Source organism: Poromitra crassiceps, assembly GCF_964638095.1.
Source record: "Poromitra crassiceps genome assembly, chromosome: 4".
NCBI classification, from domain to species: domain Eukaryota; kingdom Metazoa; phylum Chordata; class Actinopteri; order Beryciformes; family Melamphaidae; genus Poromitra; species Poromitra crassiceps.
The window spans coordinates 23,090,230-23,112,900 of NC_139626.1; the positions used below are offsets into that span (position 1 = coordinate 23,090,230).

Below are 22,671 nucleotides of genomic sequence, written 5' to 3' on the forward strand. Positions count from 1 at the left end.
TTCTGGCACGCCACATATCACACCGTGTGGAGCCGGCTAAGAAGAATTCAAACACATAACAACTCAGGTAGAGAGAGAGGGAGAGAAACTGCTGAAAACTAGCAATTAGGAAACCCCAGTGCCACAGTCAATGTCAGCAAGCTCTGCTGACTACATCTGGCAAGACGAGGAAGTGTCATCCCTTGGGGACCGAGCATTTGAGCATTTGGATTATTTATTTATTTTGGTCCCTGCTGGTTGGAAACACAGGTAAGGGTTTTCCTTCCTGTAGAACTTGGTATTACAGTGTGTTATTGTATTACAGTGTGTTACAGCAGTGCTTCTCAAAGTGGGGTCTGGGCATCCTTGAGTGGGTTCCAGCCAGGAGGTCCCCAGTAAATTGACAAATTATGAAACTTCACCATTTCATTTACAAGAAGTTTGCACAATTAGAGAATCTACTGTAGAAGAACACCTGTTACAATACAGAGGGTCATGGAATTCGGGACAAAATCATCTGGTCTCAGTCTCAGATTTGGGTTTGAGAGACAGAATCTCATCAAATGGGGGTCTGTGGCACTTGCGGACTAAAATTAGTGGTCCTCGATAGGAGAAAGGTTGAGAATCACTGTATTACAGTGTGTTTTTAACCTTTTATTTATACAGGGGGAGTCTCGCTGAGAGCACACACACACACACACACACACACACACACACACACACACACACACACACACACACACACACACACACACACACACACACACACACACACACACACACACACACCTGGAAGCTGACCAGTACAACCAGATGAGACCACAGTCTCATCTGCTGGCCACAGCTCCAGCTCCACTGAGCGGTTGGGGTTAGGGGCCTTGCTCAAGGGCACCTCAGTGGTGGTAACGAGGGAGGGGCAAGCGCTGCCTTTCACTTTCCCCACCCAGATTTATCCTGCCGGTCCCGGGGATTGAACAGACGACCTTCTGGTCACAAGCTCGTTTCTCTAAACATTGGGCCACCACTGCCCTACTGTTACAGTATTACACTGTATTACAGTGTATTACAGTGTGTTACAGTATTGTGGCTGTGCTAAGGCAGAAAATGCACAATAACTCACCAAGAACGAGCAAAGATGTTAGTCATTTGTGGTAATAACAGACCTTTCCTTTCCCCATGGCAAATATAACAAAATATTCCCTGCTTGTGTCGCCACTATCAGTGAGAAATATTGTCAAAGGTAAAACGAAGGTGGCTTATGCTTTTACATTTATGAAAAAGCAAAACAACCTAACTAAGCACATTAGCGTCAGCCCTGGTCTGACGCAGCGCTGCATTCACACATTAGAGAAGCAGGCGTACACTGAGCTGGAGAGCACATCATGTGCTTCATGTTCAATACAGCCAACACATCCACCACAGCACACAAATAATCTGTTCAGAGTACAAAGAAGTGTATGAAGTGTCTGGCAAAAGCTGGCCAGCCAAGAGAGGAGTGTGTCTGTCTGTCTGTGTGTGTGTGAGCACACGCGCGTGTGTGTGTGTGTGTGTGTGTGTGTGTGTGTGTGTGTGTGTGTGTGTGTGTGTGTCTGTCTGTCTGTGTGTGTGTGAGCACGCACGTGCGTGTGTGTGTGCGCATGTTAACCTCTACGAATCACCAAAGCATCGTCCCCTTTCTTCCATTCCCCTGAGGGAAAACTGTCCCTCACAGCAGGCTACATAGAGAGGGCAAACTGTCCCTCACAGCAGGCTACATAGAGAGGGCAAACTGTCCCTCACAGCAGGTTACATAGAGAGGGCAAACTGCCCCTCACAGCAGGCTACATAGAGAGGGCAAACTGTCCCTCACAGCAGGTTACATAGAGAGGGCAAACTGCCCCTCACAGCAGGCTACATAGAGAGGGCAAACTGCCCCTCACAGCTACATAGAGAGGGCAAACTGCCCCTCACAGCAGGCTACATAGAGAGGGCAAACTGTCCCTCACAGCAGGCTATATAGAGAGGGCAAACTGTCCCTCACAGCAGGCTACATAGAGAGGACAAACTGCCCCTCACAGCAGGTTACATAGAGAGGGCAAACTGCCCCTCACAGCAGGCTACATAGAGAGGGCAAACTGTCACTCACAGCTACATAGAGAGGGCAAACTGCCCCTCACAGCTACATAGAGAGGGCAAACTGTCCCTCACAGCAGGCTACATAGAGAGGGCAAACTGTCCCTCACAGCAGGCTACATAGAGAGGGCAAACTGTCCCTCACAGCAGGCTACATAGAGAGGGCAAACTGTCCCTCACAGCAGGTTACATAGAGAGGGCAAACTGCCCCTCACAGCAGGCTACATAGAGAGGGCAAACTGTCCCTCACAGCTACATAGAGAGGGCAAACTGCCCCTCACAGCTACATAGAGAGGGCAAACTGTCCCTCACAGCTACATAGAGAGGGCAAACTGTCCCTCACAGCAGGCTATATAGAGAGGGCAAACTGTCCCTCACAGCAGGCTACATAGAGAGGGCAAACTGTCCCTCACAGCAGGCTACATAGAGAGGGCAAACTGGGCAAACTGCCCCTCACAGCAGGCTACATAGAGAGGGCAAACTAGGGCTGCACGATATTGGAAAAAACTGACATTGCAATATTTTTTTATTCTGCGATATATATTGCGATATGAAAAAAACAGGAATTTGCACCAAAAGTCTTAAATAGGTCTATCAAGCCTTGCCTGTTTAAGAAGATGGCCTAGTGGGTAACGTGCACGGTTGACGTAGTAGGAAGTGAGTGTGTTTTTAGCCGCAGCCAGGGTGAGTTGCAGGATCCTAAGTGAGTAAAGGTACTATAGTTAGTAGGAAAAGAGCTTAGAACGTCACAGAGAGGGCGTGCATTACTGTATGTTATGAGTTAATTTGCCTTACTTGACATTGCATGCTCTGCGATGTGACTATTGCGCATGTGCACATTGCGATGACGATGCTGAAACGATATATTGTGCAGCCCTAGGGCAAACTGCCCCTCACAGCAGGCTACATAGAGAGGGCAAACTGTCCCTCACAGCAGGCTACATAGAGAGGGCAAACTGTCCCTCACAGCAGGTTACATAGAGAGGGCAAACTGCCCCTCACAGCAGGCTACATAGAGAGGGCAAACTGTCCCTCACAGCAGGCTACATAGAGAGGGCAAACTGTCCCTCACAGCAGGCTACATAGAGAGGGCAAACTGCCCCTCACAGCAGGTCACATAGAGAGGGTACACTGCCCCTCACAGAAGGCTACATAGAGAGGGCAAACTGTCCCTCACAGCAGGCTACATAGAGAGGGCAAACTGCCCCTCACAGCAGGTCACATAGAGAGGGCACACTGCCCCTCACAGAAGGCTACATAGAGAGCTGACTTACAGTACACATCTTACACAAAAAACACCACTGCATCACTTTTATATGATGCAACCTTTTGAAATATTCCCTACGTGTGCATGTTTTATTTATTTCGCCATTACCGCAGAAACACACATACATGATGTTGGTAGAAAAATCAGATAGTCTCAGCGTTGTAGTTTTCTCAACCCTGTGTATTCCACTGCACTCACACATACATTACACAGCAGAGGGAGGCTGAGGCTTTTCCACACACTGATTGTTAGTTATTGGGCTGTGTTCCACAAAACCAAGGACCTGGCACAGGAAGATAAATGAGAGGAGGCTACAGACACCCGGCGAGGATTTCCCCTGATATTGAGCACCTTCATCATCACCACTGGGACCTCTTAGAAGAGAGAGGAGACGAGGAGGCTTAGGGTGAGGATATAGGAGGGAAGGAACCTGAGAAGCAGAGAGAGAGAGAGAGAGAGAGAGAGGGAGAGAGGCGGGGGTTATGAGTGAGAGGGGGAGGGGCACAAAAGGTAGGAGGGAGGAAGAGGTGTAGGATTCTCCTTGAGAGCAGAATGAAGGATAAGAGAGATGGGTGAGGGTGGGGGGACAGAGAGATGGGTGAGGGTGGGGGGACAGACAGATGGGTGAGGGTGGGGGGACAGAGAGATGGGTGAGGGTGGGGGGACAGACAGATGGGTGAGGGTGGGGGGACAGAGAGATGGGTGAGGGTGGGAGGACAGACAGATGGGTGAGGGTGGGGGGACAGAGAGATGGGTGAGGGTGGGGGGACAGACAGATGGGTGAGGGTGGGGGGACAGACAGATGGGTGAGGGTGGGGGGACAGAGAGATGGGTGAGGGTGGGGGGACAGACAGATGGGTGAGGGTGGGGGGACAGAGAGATGGGTGAGGGTGGGGGGACAGAGAGATGGGTGAGGGGACAGACAGATGGGTGAGGGTGGGGGGACAGGCAGATGGGTGAGGGTGGGAGGACAGACAGATGGGTGAGGCTGGGGGGACAGACAGATGGGTGAGGGTGGGGGGACAGACAGATGGGTGAGGGTGGGGGGACAGGCAGATGGGTGAGGGTGGGAGGACAGACAGATGGGTGAGGGTCGGGGGACAGAGAGATGGGTGAGGGTGGGGGGACAGATGGGTGAGGGTGGGGGGACAGGCAGATAGGTGAGGGTGGGAGGACAGACAGATGGGTGAGGGTGGGGGGACAGAGAGATGGGTGAGGGTGGGAGGACAGGCAGATGGGTGAGGGTGGGAGGACAGGCAGATGGGTGAGGGTGGGGGGACAGAGAGATGGGTGAGGGTGGGGGGACAGATGGGTGAGGGTGGGGGGACAGAGAGATGGGTGAGGGTGGGGGGACAGATGGGTGAGGGTGGGGGGACAGATGGGTGAGGGTGGGGGGACAGATGGGTGAGGGTGGGGGGACAGATGGGTGAGGGTGGGAGGACAGACAGATGGGTGAGGGTGGGGGGACAGATGGGTGAGGGTGGGGGGACAGATGGGTGAGGGTGGGGGGACAGATGGGTGAGGGTGGGGGGACAGGCAGAGTGAAAGCTATGGCAAGATTCACGTCTCCCAGGATACCCACATCTTTTTATAGACCTCAGGATGATATAACACCAGAGTGGCGGCATGGCAACACAATTCTGCTTGGTGATACTGTAGACACATAAGCTATGGAAGACACCTCGGCTCGCACACACACACACATGCACACGCACACATACACACACGCACGCACACACACACACGCACTCACACAGCAGGTTAATTAAATAGCCTACTTTTTGAAAAAGTTTGTATTCCACCACAGCGAACCAGCCACGACAGATGCACCACAAGGCCAAAGTGGTCAAGTTGGATGTGTCTATTTATGCAGCTGAGATTAGAATAGACCCTTTTCACGTTGGCCATTTTCTGTCGAAAAGGCAGGACCAACACAGGTGCAAGCAGAACACTAATGAGAGTTTCCAAATTCCATGATTGGAAGTTTGGAAACCCTCATTAGTGTTCTGCTTGCACCCGTGTTGGTCCTGCCTTTTCGACACAAAATGGACAACGTGAAAAGGGTCTATAAAGCGGACCTAGAACTAGGAAGGGTGTTTGCATACTTTTGTCCATGTAGTGAATTCCCTCACCTCGGGCCAATGTTAATATAGGCTAATTCGACCTGGATCTGGAGACTTTTATAACCAGGCAAGTGCCGCTATTGTCTGTTGTCTAATTTACAAAATCCTTCATGGCCTTGCGCCACCTCCTCTTAACACCTTCATTAAATAAAGACAACTCGATCAACTTAAATACAACTCGACTCGATCCACCAGAGCCGCCACAAACGGAGACTGTGAGGTTCCACTTAGAAGAACCTTGTTTGGTCAGAATGTGCTGTGCTTTAGAGGATGCACGGTATGGAACAGCCTACCCCCTTCCATAAGGGAAAGCTCCAGTCTGGTCACCTTCAAGGGCCAACTAAAAGCGCGGCTGAGACTGAACCAAGATTCAAGATTCAATACTTTATTGCCATGTCAACAGAGTTGATTGGAATTTGTTTCAGTGCAGCTCTAAAAAAAAAACAGACATAAAAACAGACATAACAAATCACAGATTCAGACACAAAAGAGAATAAGAAAAGTGAAAAAAACACTACATAAAATATGAGAGAGGCTGAAATAGATAAATAAAGTGCACAGTTTTACAAGCAGCATTTGTTCATAAAAGCAGTATCGAGCTGCCTATAAAGTGCAATTCAAGTTCAAGATCAATTCAAGCCTACGGATTTAAGGTGCGATTTAAGGTGCGAATGCAAAGAGGGTCAGAGTTCAGGAGGCGAACCGCCTCAGGATAAGTGCTGTTCCTGAGACGGGAGGTCCTGCACCTCAGAGACTGAAGCCTCCTACCTGAGGGCATGAGTTTAAAGAGAGAGCTAGCAGGGTGGGAGGGGTCGGCGATCACCCTCTGCATCTTGCGTTTGGTGCGTGTGGCATAGATGGAGGAAACGGATGGAAGGTCGTGGCCGGTGATTACCACCCTTTCCAACCGTTTCCTCTCAAGGGCGGTAGTGTTGCCGTACCACACTGTGACTGAGAAGGTGAGTACGCTCTCCACAGTGGCTCTGTAAAAGTGAGCCATCGCCTCCCCAGACACACCAAACTTCTTGAGCTGCCTCAGAAAGTGAAGCCTCTGGTGGGCTTTGCTCACAATGTTACTACCAGTACTACTACTGTTACAACCAGTCCTGTGACCATGTGTGACCTTGCAGGATGCTCACACATGTATTATCTTTCACCATTAATAATTGAATTTTCCTCTTCTCTCTTTTGACTAATTGTACTGTATTGCTAGGATTGTATATTTCCCATGTATTTTATGTGTTTTCTCTGTCACTTTGCTTGTTTTCTGGGTTGCATCAACCTGCCAAGGGACTGTAGACGGAAACTAGCCTTCGGGCTATAATCTGGCATATTTACATGTACTGTCTGTACTGTTCATTAATATGCACTGTCCCTTTTCAAATAAATAAATAAAAAATGAAAGAGAGAGAAAAAAGTAAAAAAAAAAAAAAGAATAAAAGAAACCGGCATTGCTATTTAATATAAGCAGAGTTTTTCAGACTTCAGTCTGTTCAGCTGAATCCTGTCCCCCTCTCCCACCCTGCTGCACAGTGAACACACTTCAGAGAGCCACAGGGCCTTTGAGATGCCTGGCGTTACGGCTCTGATGATGATGACGACATATTAACACCTTTCATGAAAAAGGGCTTGCAGAGGTGAGCAGCCAATGGTCAGTCAGACAGAGTAATAGGCAGACAGAATGATGGCGGGGACAGAAAGTACGCACACGCGCACACGGAAAAAACTTCATCAAAAGGCACGGAATTGTTATTGACAAACTATTTTGACTTTCTCCACAACTTCTGCCAGTCTGCCCTGTGCCCAGCGTACAGTGAAAAGGCCCACTCAGCTCAGTGATTACATTTATTGATTCACAACTCCTAATAGGGCAACTCATAGCACCCCTGGGAACTGGGAAGTTTCACTTACTCGAAAAGGCAGCTGTCAAGCGCTGTTACCAGCTACACCCAGAGACAACACAATCGGGATGGGCTACTTTGCCAAGCTATCACAATAGCTCATTTCCCGATTTCCACGTGCTAATTACTAAATGAGGACAATGGCTATTTGGCAATAAATAACATGCACACTGGCTCATTTCTCCCTGTTTAGTCTGTTGACTGGAACAGGCTCCTCCCCTATTTGTCTCATTTAGACAGATTCAAGATACGAGATAAACAAGTATGCTGCTTCTGGCAAGGAGACAGCTGAAGCCATTTCAGATGAACATCTCTGTTAGTCATGTCTTTAAACGTTCCCTGCGTGTGTGTGTGTGTGTGTGTGTGTGTGTGTGTGTGTGTGTGTGTGTGTGTGTGCGTGTGTGTGGCATGGGCTCGGCGGGTGCGTTTCTGTTTTCTCGACGACATGCCTCTGTGATGATGAGCACACCAAACGACAGCTTTAATCACTGCTTCTTGTGCCAGGGGAAGACACGTCTTCTTGGCTCTGCCACATTTTCAAACGCTCGCTCAACAGGATGTGATGGACATTTCTAACCTGCTACTTTTGCCAAGCTACAGAGCTATAGACTCATTCATCTCTCAGTGGAAGCTCGGATATGACTGGCATGTACAACAGACTTCCTGCTAATTGCTGCTGCACATTGTGCCCGGGGGGTCCGTTTAGAAGTGCATCGTGATATCTAACACAAACTTCAGTTGAGTTCAGCTGAGCAGCACCTTTGCCTTAAAGGAACACTCCGCCCATTTTCAACCAGCTTTGTATCATTAGAACATCAGTAGTATATCAGAAAACTGTAAACTGTTTTGAAGTCTGTCATTTAATTTGACAGTTATTGAGGGTTCAAGTGTGGACCAGTGACATCACTGGTCCACACTAACTCAAATTAAAACTGATGGCACTCTCTCTCTCTCTCTCTCTCTGGATGCAGTGCTGATGGCACTCTCTCTCTCTCTCTCGGATGCAGTGCTGATGGCACTCTCTCTCTCTCTCTCTCTCTCTGGATGCAGTGCTGATGGCACTCTCTCTCTCTCTCTGGATGCAGTGCTGATGGCACTCTCTCTCTCTCTCTCTCTCTCTCTCTCTCTCTCTCTCTGGATGCAGTGCTGATGGCACTCTCTCTCTCTCTCTCTCTCTGGATGCAGTGCTGATGGCACTCTCTCTCTCTCTCTGGATGCAGTGCTGATGGCACTCTCTCTCTCTCTCTCTCTCTCTCTCTCTCTCTGGATGCAGTGCTGATGGCACTCTCTCTCTCTCTGGATGCAGTGCTGATGGCACTCTCTCTCTGGATGCAGTGCTGATGGCACTCTCTCTCTCTGGATGCAGTGCTGATGGCACTCTCTCTGTCTCTCTCTCTGGATGCAGTGCTGATGGCACTCTCTCTCTCTCTGGATGCAGTGCTGATGGCACTCTCTCTCTCTGAAGCGTCCTCCAATCGCTTGAGAATGTTTGCTTCAGCACTTCCCCAATGCAATTATCTCCCTGAACTCCTTAAGACACTTTCCTCTGCTCAATTCACTTCCCCCGTCACTGGGGATAGTTTGCAGTGGTCTCACCTGTGGATGCAGCCGAGTTCTTCAAACAATATGATGTGTTTTCAGCTGTAACCTTTCAGAGACATCCTAATGGAGGGAACTTTTTGCAGCAGTACTTTAGATAGGTGGCTACATTTCAGACATGAAAGCCATAATACACACGGTGCAGGGCTTTCAGGTGAAACCACAGTGGAGCTTCTCAGCCAGTGGGGCATGATGATTAGATACAGTTTCTGTTGTCCATTCAGACTCCCACATTATGGGATTGACTCCTCCACTACCATCCTATAGATTTAACCATAGGAAGTTACATTTGAAACCACTCTGCAACAACAGGCAGGCTTGGTGACTTAAAGTTATGTATATAACTTCGGTTTTATGAATAATATGAGTGACTCAGCGATGGGAGCAGACCTCTCTGCGACCTACAAAAGCATCATACTTAATCTACACCAATATACCCTCATATTGGAGTCGGATGAAAATGACATTTTTCACTCTCCGCCGCTAGGGGCAGTAGCACCATCGCTATAAAGGGGGAGGCGGGGCGTGTCTCACGTCATTCGCAATGAACTTCTTCTCACCCACCCTGCAAGAAGGGTTGTCTGGTGAGTCACTCATGTTATTAATAAAACTGGGGTTATATACATAACCTTAAGCTACCAAGCCAGACGGTATATATGAGATAATAGCCATACGGTATATGAGATAATAAGACAAATAACTGTTTTGTGAAGAAATAACATGAAGCAAATTCATGCAAATTAAGAAAACAATTTTGCACCAATTTACCTTAAATTCCCTGCACATTTAATGCCTATTTAACTTAGCCTGTAAATTTCATGTACATTCAATGTACCGTAAACTCTTACTTAACTCCAACTGTAAATTAATGTAAATCCACTGCCTATTTAACGTCTATTTAACTCAGTCTGTAAATCTCATGTAAATTCAACGTAAATTAATATTTATTATCCACAGAACACTTCACCACTCATGTACATATTGTATATATTTACTCGATTTGATTGCACTTGCAACTTTGTGATTGTCTTTAGTTATCTTCCTACTTCTTATCTCTGTATATTGATGTGACCGCTATGCTGCATACAGACACTAAGACAAATTCCTCGTATGTAACTTGCATACTGTGGCAATAAAAGTGATTCTGATTCTGATTAAATGTATTTTTATTTATTCCTCCATACCATTGTGATTCATGCTCAGCGGAACATCTCTGGCTGCATGTTTGCCTACCTCTGCTCTAGGGGTCTTTAAAAGAAAATAAAAAAATCTGCTGTAAAAGTAGACCACAACATACACGGGTTGTTTCTCCAACAGACCACTGAGTGACTGAGTATGCATTATTTGTGCAAATCTGCACTGGACCCATGACACAACTGCAGTGTGCAGTGCAGTCCACACGATGGACTTCTCACTTGTTTCACCATCTTGAGCCTCAGTCTCACCTGCCAGGCGATGAAGTCCTTCAGTTTCTCAATCTTCTCAAGGTCCTCAGGGTGCTCTTGCATGTACTTGTCATTGAAGAAGGCCTGGAGGAGAGGGAAACAGACAAGTGATTAAGAGTGTATCTATTGGGGGGGGGGGGGTGTTACCATGTAGAGTAGAGACGGGTAGGTGAGAAGAAACAGGCAAAGGAGGTATTGGAGGAGGAAGGACAATTTGAATTGTGGAGAGAAGACGGGGGGACAAAAGACAGAGAGATGGGAGGGAGAAAAATGGAAAGTCAAGGAGGAAAAGATTGAGAGGGGGGTGACAAAAAAAGAAAGGGGGAGGAGTTGAGAAATATTCCGCTGAGACGCTGCATCTTGCCTCCGCCTCCTCCACTCACTGAGAGGAAGAAATGACTCCGCCTCCTCCACTCACTGAGAGGAAGAAATGACTCCGCCTCCTCCACTCACTGAGAGGAAGAAATGACTTGGGGGGGGGGGCAAAGTATTCACATATTGTTCCTGCTCTGACTCACAACGCACCGTTAGAGCTGACAAATATGAATCCATTCTCAGCACTGATATATGTTGAGAACCAACAGTCTATGACTGTTTTATCATCAAACACAAGGTGTCCCCTCACAGATGAGTTGCCACGGTGTTACGCTGAGCAGAATGCGTCACCCAGAAACCAGGGAGAAAATGGGCTGAGAAACGGGGTGGGGAAAGAAGAAGAAGATTGAGTGGAGCCTTTCAGAGAAGACGGGCACCAGCTCATATCAAACAAAAGCAGATTTCTAATGACCTATGACGCAAACATGTGAGTGGAGTGGAATCATATGTGAAAGGATGTAGATGTTGTTACCAAGGTTGATACAGTATATCTTTAACTTATTTGAACTTAATGAAGTGTGCAGTTACTTTCAGGAATATAAATTGTAAAGCGACGATATTTGTTCAGGCCTGTGTAGAAGTTGGAATGCATTTTTCCATGTAGAGGTATAGAGGGAACAGAATGAAGACAGAAATGTGTCATCAAATTGGGCGTCTGCCCGGGTAGCAGCAGCAGATTCCTGTCTACCAACACGAGGGTCACAGGTTCGAGCCCCCGTGTTATCTCCGGCTTGGTTGGGCGTCCATACAGGCACAAATGGCTGTGTTTGTGGTTGGGAAGCCGGATTAAGGGTATGTCTCCTGGTCGCTGCACTAGCGCCTCCTCTAGTCGGCCTGTTCGGGGGGAGGGGAACTGGGGGAATAGCATGATCCTCCCATGGCTACGTCCTGTCGGTGAAACTCCTCGTTGTCAGGTGAAAATAAGCGGCTGGCGACTGCACGTGGGTCAAAGGAAGCATGTTCTAGTTTCCAACTCTCCCCAGATTGGCAGAGGGGTTAGAGCCCAAGTACAATTGGGGGTGGGTATATATATATATGTATATATATATATATATATATATATATATATACACACACACACACACACACACACACACACACACACACATATCTATATACCGGTACATAATATACATCTACATATATATACACACACACACACACACACACACACACACACACACACACACGCATCTATATACATATACACATATATGTATATATACATATATATGTGTGTGTGTATGTGTGTTAGCACTTTGACTCTACCTTCTCATAGTTGGTAAAACCTCCCATGACAGCGGGGTCCACGATGCCATTCAGCAGCATGGAGAGGGGGTTGATGGGGAGGTTGGGATCATTGAGATGCCTCTGCACCATGCTGCTGATCTTCTCATTGGTTAGCTGCATGGTTTCCATGGCATTCTCCAATGGACTGATCTCCTCCTGTGCCACACAGAGTAAGAAAATGCCATCATACATTCTCAACATTTATTCACCTGTATGTCATCAATATAATACCTGCAGTATATAATTATATATATATACACACACACAAATATCACCGCTATTTCTATAAACCTCACCCAAACAATCTAGCTGAATCATTTGTCTTTAATGACTAGGGATGGGTTATTAGAAGATGGGCCTGGGAATCCTTAAGTACACACATACATCATCTAGGATAGGGTAGCAATGAATCATTTTCCACGCTGCCCATACATGAACTTGCAACTGTCAAAGGAAGATGGATAGCACACAGTGTGTACTGTAGGCGAATTTCAATTCCCACGTCAACAAAATGTGATTGGTGAATCTGAGAAAAGATGAATTAAATACTTAGAAACGCTTGTCCCGAAATGACTAAAAGCCTAACTGTGTGTCCGTCATTAATTTTACTACCCACGCGAAAGAGGAATTCCATCCACTCCAATCCATGACACTCCACATGGGGGGAACATCATGACTGAATAAGGACGGACATAACGATAAGATTTCCTTTGCAGGCTACTAATAAGAAAGTGGGGGAAACATTTGTGGATTGTCTGTGTAAATGTCAGATTTAGGCCCCAGCCAGAAAATAGGCATGTTGTGCCAGAGTGACAAATCTCCAATCTGTGCCAGTTTGTCCCAGGCCAGCTGGGTAAAAAGCATTGTCAGGTGGAGGGCTTTAGCTGGGCGAATTTCAGCCCAGTCATTAAGCCTTAAACAGAGAGGCTGACCTGGGGGATCCGGCCTCGCCCTGGCTCGTCTGGAGGGCAAGCTGCTCCAACTCCAGACAATTGGAGATCTCCGCCCACCAATCGTCTGGGAACTTCTTCTCAAAGATAGTAGTTTGCACGGCCGCTAGCAAACCTACGCCCCTTTGTCAAGTTACCGGAAATGACGCTCTCCCGCCATTATCCTCCGTAGTGAAACAAACTGGAGATACAGCAAATCACTTTGTGATGGAGAGAACTATAAAAAAATATTGAACATGGATGTCCCGAGCAACATTCGATTATTTGATTCCGCTTTATCCGCTTTATTCTGCATGTCACCACCCCTTCTGCATGTCACCACCCCTTCTGCATGTCACCACCCCTTCTGCATGTCACCGCCCCTTCTGCATGTCACCACCCCTTCTGCATGTTACCGCCCCTTCTGCATGTCACCACCCCTTCTGCATGTCACCGCCCCTTCTGCATGTCACCGCCCCTTCTGCATGTCACCACCCCTTCTGCATGTCACCACCCCTTCTGCATGTCACCACCCCTTCTGCATGTCACCGCCCCTTCTGCATGTCACCACCCCTTCTGCATGTCACCGCCCCTTCTGCATGTCACCACCCCTTCTGCATGTCACCACCCCTTCTGCATGTCACCACCCCTTCTGCATGTCACCACCCCTTCTGCATGTCACCACCCCTTCTGCATGTCACCGCCCCTTCTGCATGTTACCGCCCCTTCTGCATGTCACCGCCCCTTCTGCATGTCACCACCCCTTCTGCATGTCACCGCCCCTTCTGCATGTTACCGCCCCTTCTGCATGTCACCGCCCCTTCTGCATTTCACCACCCCATGTCACCGCCCCTTCTGCATGTCACCGCCCCTTCTGCATGTCACCGCCCCTTCTGCATGTCATCGCCCCTTCTGCATGTCACCGCCCCTTCTGCATGTCACCGCCCCTTCTGCATGTCATCGCCCCTTCTGCATGTCACCGCCCCTTCTGCATGTCACCGCCCCTTCTGCATGTCACCGCCCCTTCTCATGTCACCGCCCCCTTCTGCATGTCACCACCCCCTTCTGCATGTCACCGCCCCTTCTGCATGTCACCACCCCTTCTGCATGTCACCGCCCCTTCTGCATGTCACCGACCCTTCTGCATGTCACCACCCCTTCTGCATGTCACCACCCCCTTCTGCATGTCACCGCCCCCTTCTGCATGTCACCACCCCTTCTGCATGTCACCACCCCTTCTGCATGTCACCACCCCTTCTGCATGTCACCACCCCTTCTGCATGTCACCACCCCTTCTGCATGTCACCACCCCCTTCTGCATGTCACCGCCCCCTTCTGCATGTCACCGCCCCTTCTGCATGTCACCACCCCTTCTGCATGTCACCGCCCCTTCTGCATGTCACCACCCCTTCTGCATGTCACCGACCCTTCTGCATGTCACCGCCCCCTTCTGCATGTCACCACCCCTTCTGCATGTCACCACCCCTTCTGCATGTCACCACCCCTTCTGCATGTCACCACCCCTTCTGCATGTCACCACCCCTTCTGCATGTCACCACCCCCTTCTGCATGTCACCGCCCCCTTCTGCATGTCACCGCCACTTCTGCATGAAGGCCCGCCCTGAAGACTCTCAGGATTGCTTCGGCAATGCAGGTTTTTCTTTACTCTCTAATAGTTTCCACTCAGTTTGAACAAGGAAAGCTGGGGGAAAGTTCTCAATCTCTGGTTGAGCTAAGCAGATAGAGACTGAGAACTATGTCTAGCTCCATCCCAGCCTGAAGGAAGATACCTCTACTCTGAATAGTGTTGTAATGGAGAATAGCACTATGTAGAATCACAGGTCAGGGCAAATCAATTGTATGTACTGCTTATTATTATTATTGTTATTATTATATTTTGTATTTGAATATATTCAAATTAATGTTTTGTTTAGAGGGAATAGTTGAAAACCAGCCCAGCTAAAGATAACCACTGAAAGTCATGAGAGAACACACCATAGGAATAGGGAGAGACGTGGGGACTGTGTGTGTGTGTGTGTGTGTGTGTGTGTGTGTGTGTGTGTGTGTGGGGGGGGGGGGGGGGGGGGGAGTGGCTGATTGTGAAATGAGAGAGAAGTGCCATTTTCTGAGGCTAATCGCCAGCGCAGACATGAAAGGGACTAATCAAAGCGACAAATAAAGAGTAATTGATTTCAGAATGCTTAGCCAGACTAATTACTCTAAGTAGCACATTTGTTTATGGAGAAAATAACGCCACATTAAGAGGATGAGGCAGGCGTGTGGGCTCTGACTGATATTGTAACGCGCTCCTCCTGGACTTCAACTGATACGACTGTACCGCTATTTCTGCGCGCTCCGGCTTCCCAGACAACAGAACACAACTGCCCAGAATACAGAGACGGGCCCCACGTTTTAATTAGTCAAACAACAGAGCTAAAATAATACAAGTTGAATTTCAGCGCTTTCAGTGGGACGGAGGGGAGAGGTGCCCGTTCCCAAGTGCTACCATAACACTAAAGTCATTTACTGTGGTGAGGCCGACCTCTCATCAACAGGTTCTCAATACGCCAATCCAGGTAATTCTATAAAGGGGAAATCGACAGTGAGTGAGTTCTGAACTCAATGGCCGGCTCTCTTCGTGGTATTTCCCCTTTGGAGCGATTTCCCGTGGAAACAGGCTTTAGAAAGAGCGCTTGATAAAATCAATGCGGGGCCTCTGGCAGAGGGAGATGGTGCCCTGACGTTAGCGCAGGGAGTGGCACGCCTGCGTCCACGCCGCCGTCTACGCCGCTTACGTGGACAAATCAGATCGATTGCCTCTGAACAAAGGCCGCAGATCCTCATCTGATTAGGAGGCCGGCCTCGGCATACTCACTGTGGAGACGCACTTGACTTCGAACCAACGCAGGATGCCCGGTAGTTTGTATGCGGTGGTGTAGGTAGTCCTCTCGATCCACATGTTCTGCAGATGAAAGGACAAAGAGAAAGAAAATAAACCCACTTCAAACTCTGAAAGAGCACGGTGCCATTTAGGGAGACGGGTGGAGAACTCTGCGGGCACGACGACGAGGCAATTTGCTGTTGATTTTGTTCCAAATAACATTGTGGAAATCATGTAATGGTGGTTTGCTAAAAGCCCATCAGCCGTGGGAGCAGGTAGAATAGACGTCATGTTTGTTATGTGTGTTTGAGCAGCGCGTCCTGCAGCAGCCTGCCTGGGTGGCAGCTCATTAACACCCAGCTCACAGGCAGCCCGAATCGTGAGGAAAATAAAACACGCCACAGGAAGAGGCAAGCGATTATGTCCCTTGGGAGGGGGTTTCAGCAATCATTCCTGTTTCAACAGTGTGTCAGAGGAAAAGAAAATATCCCCATTTGAACAATTAAGTGGATCAGGTTGAAACAGCCTCTGAGCGTACTTACTATTATTGCACGGTGACAAGGTTCAGAGAGACGCAAATGACACAGAAGTGCGTGTATGATACTGTATGTTTAATAGCTTTGACAGAAACAATGTGTCAGAAGTGTGTGTATGATCCTGTATGTTTAATAGCTTTGACAGAAACAATGACACAGAAGTGTGTGTATGATCCTGTATGTTTAATAGCTTTGACAGAAACAATGACACAGAAGTGTGTGTATGATCCTGTATGTTTAATAGCTTTGACAGAAACAATGTGTCAGAAGTGTGTGTATGATACTGTATGTTTAATAGCTTTGACAGAAACAATGTGTCAGAAGTGTGTGTATGATCCTGTATGTTTAATAGCTTTGACAGAAACAATGACACAGAAGTGTGTGTATGATACTGTATGTTTAATAGCTTTGACAGAAACAATGTGTCAGAAGTGTGTGTATGATACTGTATGTTTAATTGCTTTGACAGAAACAATGTGTCATCTTAGCAATATGTAAGCGGGCCTCCATGGCAGGGCAGGAGGAGAGCTATGAGTCTGTCAGCATAACAGAGTAAGGCTGTGTGATGATGAGTCAAATGCATCATCCTGGCTGCAGCTCTGCTCAACTGATCCCTGCTAGAAATATGGACCCAATTTACTCTATGAGAAGTGTGAATGGGTTTAATTGATTGAATGGATGTGGCCTTGTCATTTGTAACCTGGACGTTAAATGAGCTGTATTGAGCAGCAAATAGCCAGCAAGGTTTAGTATATTTAAAGTCGAGCTGAACCCAAAAATGACTTTTCTTTTCTTTTAGTTCAAATACCTGGATATGCAGTGCACCTATTTAATAATGTATGCAAACAAAATCACAACAATCTAATTTCTTTAGTTTTTCACACTTTTTCACATCAAAAGTTCATTTTTCAATATTTCATTGATAACAGTAATGTACAGTTTGCTGACGTCACCTACTGTAGTACTATCAAATTTCTACCCCATTTCAACCAATGATATCACGACATTTCTTCATTTCTGGATAATTTTCTCTTCCAAATTAAGTCGAAAATGGCGCCTAGTGCCTGTCATCTGGCAGAATTCCTATCCCATAAACTAACTACTAACTTGGCCAATTGTTAGAAACATGAACAAAAAACAAAAACTATAATCTCTAAGAATGCAAAGAAATGTAACTGGCTCGTTAAAACGCGCATTCCAGGGTAATCGTATCGTTACAGCAGCGATAATGGCGCGCGCATCCGAGAGCTTGGTTGTCAGGGGTCGCACTTCGGAGATTCCAGGCCGACGTGCTGCACTCTTAGCCTGGGTAAACCCAGCCCCCACGTGACCTGCTCTCAGAGTTCTCAGAACCAGAGGTCTGAGAGCAGGTCACGTGGGGGCTGGGTTTACCCAGGCTACTGCACTCTCCTCTCGGCAACACGAAGGCAGCTGGCTGCCTGCGGCTCGCTGAGCTCCACTCCTCCCGTCAAAAGGCTCTTCCCGAGGGGAGCGCCACAACACACTGAATCCCACTCGATTTGGAGGCGGAACATGCCAGGATTGGCCAAAGCCCAATCCAGTCCCCAGAATTGTCAAATAAAATCATCGACATGATACTATGACCCGCCTCTCAACCTGTCATCTTAGACAAACAATGTTTTCAGTCTGAAACGGACTCATTATGCACGTGACGAACAGGTTCAGTTCGACTTTAATCCAATATGTACTAAAATACATACAATAATGCTAAAATTGATGATGGCTGATAATACTATTTTATGATTAAAAAAAAGGTCCAAGGCACTCTTCTGGCAGAAAGTAAAAAACCTTTATTTACTGTAGATGGCTATTTCATTTTGGAAGGTTTAAAAACATAGCTAGTGCATGTTAAAAGAGCTGGGACATGACCAACGCGTAGCGGCACAAACAGCCTTCTTCAGGGTACTACTACTACTTTATGATGATGATGCTACTACTACTAATGCTACTAATTAGCCATCGTGTTTCATAGCATTAGTAACGCAAATTCGCTTCAGTTAAGTTAGATTTGAAAGAGCATAAACATCATTTTTATAATCATAATATGGGTGAATCATACATTAAAAAGAATATCATGGGAGAAAAAAAGATTAATTACCGCAAACTCGTTGTCCGGGTCCTTCTCTCCCTTCCTCACTGGCCTGGAATACTGGAATTTATGGACTTCATTTACTGTGTAGAAGCTGGGGAGGAGAGACCAGCACCCGAGTCAATTAAAAAAAGTGAAGCTGGGGAGGAGAGAGACCAGCACCTCGAGCAAATTAAAAGTGTCATGGGCAATCTACAGCTTGATTCAAAGGTTGATTGCTTTGCTTCAGGTCAGACACAGGACACGCCGCTTCCACAGCGGGTTCACCGGGAGCTTTGGCATTTAGCATGTCGGCAGGCTGTCTACGTACGGCAGACATGGCCTCATCTACATGGGGAAGGAAACGCATTTATTTTGGGCATTGGAGGCATCTCCTGGATCCTGGAGCCAGTCGTCTTCAGTCAGACAGGTGGAGGAGCTGCGGCATGCATGACAGAGGCAGTGGCAGGGAAGACCTCCCCAAGTCAGGTTAATAGACTTTTCACACCGGGAAGATGACGGTGTCACAGTGGCTGCGGGGAGCAGCTGTCTGGGATCCACGTCGTACATAGACATGTGCACATGCTTACTCCCACACAGACACATGCTATATCTCTCTCTCTCTCTCTCTCTCTCTCTCTCTCTCTCTCTCCATCTTTCTATCTGTCTCTCCTGCAGTGACAAATTCACATTCATGGTGAGAGAGGACTCTCCTGGGGAACTGAGTATAATGCCTATTACCAGCATACGGCATACTGCATTTTCTATTAAAAAACAAACAAAAACAAAAACATGCCATATGGTTCACTGAGTGGAGTTTGACTTTATTAGCCAACTGTCATGAATAAAGTATCAAAAGAATCAATGCCGTTTCAAAGCCGATGCCCTTTTCTGTTTGTAGTAGCAGCTACAGGAACGTAGCGTTCAAACGGGGCCGCTCTACTTTGAACAAATGGAATTGTTTGTGTTCTGCTGATGAGATGTGTGCGTTCTGTGTGCCCCCGCTGGCAGACGAACAGAACGGAGCACACAGAGACCCTGTGTGCTCTGTTCAAGCTCCACAGGGGCAGACAGCCTGGACCCGGGCCTTACTGCTCCTGCACTCACAGCCACTTCTGTTGTACCTCAAATACTAAATACTAATACCTCTGGGACCGGCCACCGACGTTGCTCCACCCCCTCCCCTGTGGGGAGAAGCCGCATCCGGGTTGTCATGGCGACGCCTCAGCGTGGCTTGAGCCTAAAAAAAAACAACAACCCCAGAGCCTTGGAGCTTCTGATCTAATAAACAGATGAATAAAGCAGCTCAAGGCAGCTCGGCCACCCCAATTAGGGCTTTTACATTCCATTAGCCGGCGGGCTGGAGATGAGGCAGTGGCACGGTCTGGACCAAGCAAGGTCAGATGGGGTATGCTCCGCCTAGCGCTGTGACCCCTCAGCTCGTACAGCTCAGTCTCATTGCTATGCACCGCTGATCTTTTGCACCGAATGAGAGAGTACAAATGAGACAAAACGCAGAGAGAGAGAGAGAGAGAGAGAGAGAGAGAGACACGGAGAAACCAAGGTGAGCCAGAGATCAAAAGAACGTGACAGCGGTGGGGGCAGAGTGAGAATGAGAGCGAGAGAGAGAGAACAGAGAGTGAGTGAGAGAGAGAACAGAGTGAGTGAGAGAGTGAGAGAGAGACAGCCAGAGAGAGAGAGATAGAGAGAGACAGGCAGAGAGAGAGAGAGAGATAGAGACAGGCAGAGCAAACAGTTGTGGTGTGGAACTGGCCTCTATCTCTCCCCACACAGGGCAGTCTAATCCAGGCTATGGACAGAGTTACATATTCCAATCAGAGCCTGTTAGCAAACAAGCCGACAGGCTGCTGCAGGGATCAATGCAGGGGAATGTGACCAATGCCGCGGGCCTGTGTGATAACATCAGCGCCCGGATAGATTTGCCTAAAGGTGAAATCTCCATCCTTTGGAAAAATACAAACATTTCTGAGTAAATACCTTCTTTTAATTATGTCCAGTGTTGCAATGGGTGGCGTCGGCCCCGGACATATCAAAGTGAATTTACACAGCTGAGCGATGTGGCGCGTGGTTGGCATGCAAGCTGGGCAAACAAGCCGGCGCACAGGTGCCCGGTGTTTGCCGGGACCCGGCACACCGTGCCAAGGCGGTAATAATGTCGGGGAAACGTCGTACCGGGAGGCTGGAGGAAGTTAATAAGCAAGAGGACTACAAGAAGGTCAACCTCTGTTTGTTCTACACACACACACACACACACACACACACACACACAATTTACATTTAGATTTATTCACCACCTCCTCTTCGTTCAGTGTGTGCGGGGGAAATAAATTGGGCTAGCTGGATTAAAATGCGTGCAGTGTGATTTTGAAATAACACACACTCTGTCTGTAATTGTAAATTAGTCTTCAAGAAGCGGGGAATATCCTGCTTACCTCACTATTTGTTCAGAGACAGGTTTGTTTTGGAACTTGGCAGGGAGGTCCAGGATGGGTTTCACTGTGAAACACTGGATGTCTTTAGCAGAAACATCAAGGGAAAAAACATGAAAAATAGCAATAAACAACTAACGGTGAATGAAAATAGATTCCTCATGAGCTACAGTATACTGTACATGAAGGAGAAATGCACACGGATAATTAGTGTGTGCATCATGACTTAGGAGAGTATGGTTGTGATGTTTCTCTTCATTTTGTGTGCTGTAAAGCTGGTGGTTCTAAGAACATTTCAGTCAGGACCACTTTAGTCAAAAGAAAGCATTTATGCCCTTCTGGAGTGGTTCTATTTAGCGGTAAAGGTCTTTGCACACACAGTTCGATTGTTTTCATATGCGTGTTTTTTAATCCGTCATCTGAAAACACAGACGGGTCCCAGCTCGCAAAAATCTATTGACTGATGCAAAAAACGCAGAAAATCGAACCTCGTTCGAAAACTTAAATGACGGACGTAATTGTCGGACTCGGTGTGTCAATGATGATTGACACAAATGAGGTCGTATTCTTTTTTTTTTCGTGCGTCAATTTCGGACGAAAATACGGAATTGGTGTGCAAAAGGTATAAGGCTCGGTTCTGGGAGCTCCCTGCCCTTCCATGTGCTTACATGGAAAGGCTAAAGGCCTATGTCCACCGCCTGCGTTACGGCTCCGCGCAGCTACCTGAACAGACCCAGACTCATGTAATCTGTCAGACGCATGCGGGATCCCACAAAAAAAGAACAGGTGCGTATATTTTCCGTACCGCATGTACTATTGCCCATCTATTAACATGGACGAGATTCTGTTCCGGCAGTTTCACCAGATCTGCACGGAGCTGTACAGCATCTGGTGTATATTTGGTTTAAGGCATGGAGAGCAAAGACCCCAGGTACAGTACAGAGCAGAACAGAAACAACAGAAATAACACTGTTTAAGTCAGACACAGCATGAAAGGAGGAGCTGGGGTGGAGGTGGGTTGTTTAAGTCAGACACAGCATGAAAGGTGGAGCTGGGGTGGAGGTGGGTTGTTTAAGTCAGACACAGCATGAAAGGTGGAGGTGGGTTTTAAATAAAGCGCTGTGTATGAGATTAGCCAATTGAAATCCTAGAAGGGAATCAGCTGAGCCATCAGGCTGGGTTACTTTGTCAGCTGAGCTTGACTTCGTGGCCTGCCTGAAATTAAAATAAAATGATCCTAGCAAAAAAGTCATCAAAATAAAGAGGACAATAAGGATACACTGTCCAGGGGAGGTCTTGGTGTCTTCGCTGGGCGGAGTGGTCGTCTTCATCTTCTCTGCGTTGGGGAACTGCGTGAGGAGGCGAGCCTCAAAGTCCTCCCTGCGCTCATACTCCTTCCCACGGTAAATGAACATTTTGTTCTGGGGGATGGACAACAAATGAGATGGTGAGACCTTTGGACGTGTATGTGTGTCATGCACACGCACACCACCATACAGACACCATGACAGCAAGCACACAATCTGCACACGCAGGTGGGCACTAATTCACACTCACTACGCGCTCAAACATAGCCATAATTGATCAAAGCAGAGGAAAGGAATATGGCAGCACTTAAAGATACAATGTAATTTAATGGGTCATTTCAGCGGCACATTAGATCCAGTGGCTAACATTCATTGGGTGACAGTAGTG

General features: G+C 47.6%; 1 protein-coding gene across 1 annotated transcript in view; it reads right to left on the bottom strand.

The window, feature by feature from the left end:
• Positions 1-22,671, bottom strand: part of dock1 (dedicator of cytokinesis 1) — a 292,156-nt gene that overhangs the window by 11,550 nt on the left and 257,935 nt on the right. Inside the window, exons 41-46 of the mRNA XM_083635505.1 lie at positions 22,256-22,397; positions 20,980-21,061; positions 18,557-18,641; positions 15,896-15,982; positions 12,071-12,247; positions 10,427-10,510 (exon numbers count right to left, since the gene is read on the bottom strand). Of these exons, the coding sequence (XP_083491631.1) occupies positions 10,427-10,510; positions 12,071-12,247; positions 15,896-15,982; positions 18,557-18,641; positions 20,980-21,061; positions 22,256-22,397 (657 nt within the window). The remainder of the gene's footprint in view (positions 1-10,426; positions 10,511-12,070; positions 12,248-15,895; positions 15,983-18,556; positions 18,642-20,979; positions 21,062-22,255; positions 22,398-22,671) is intronic.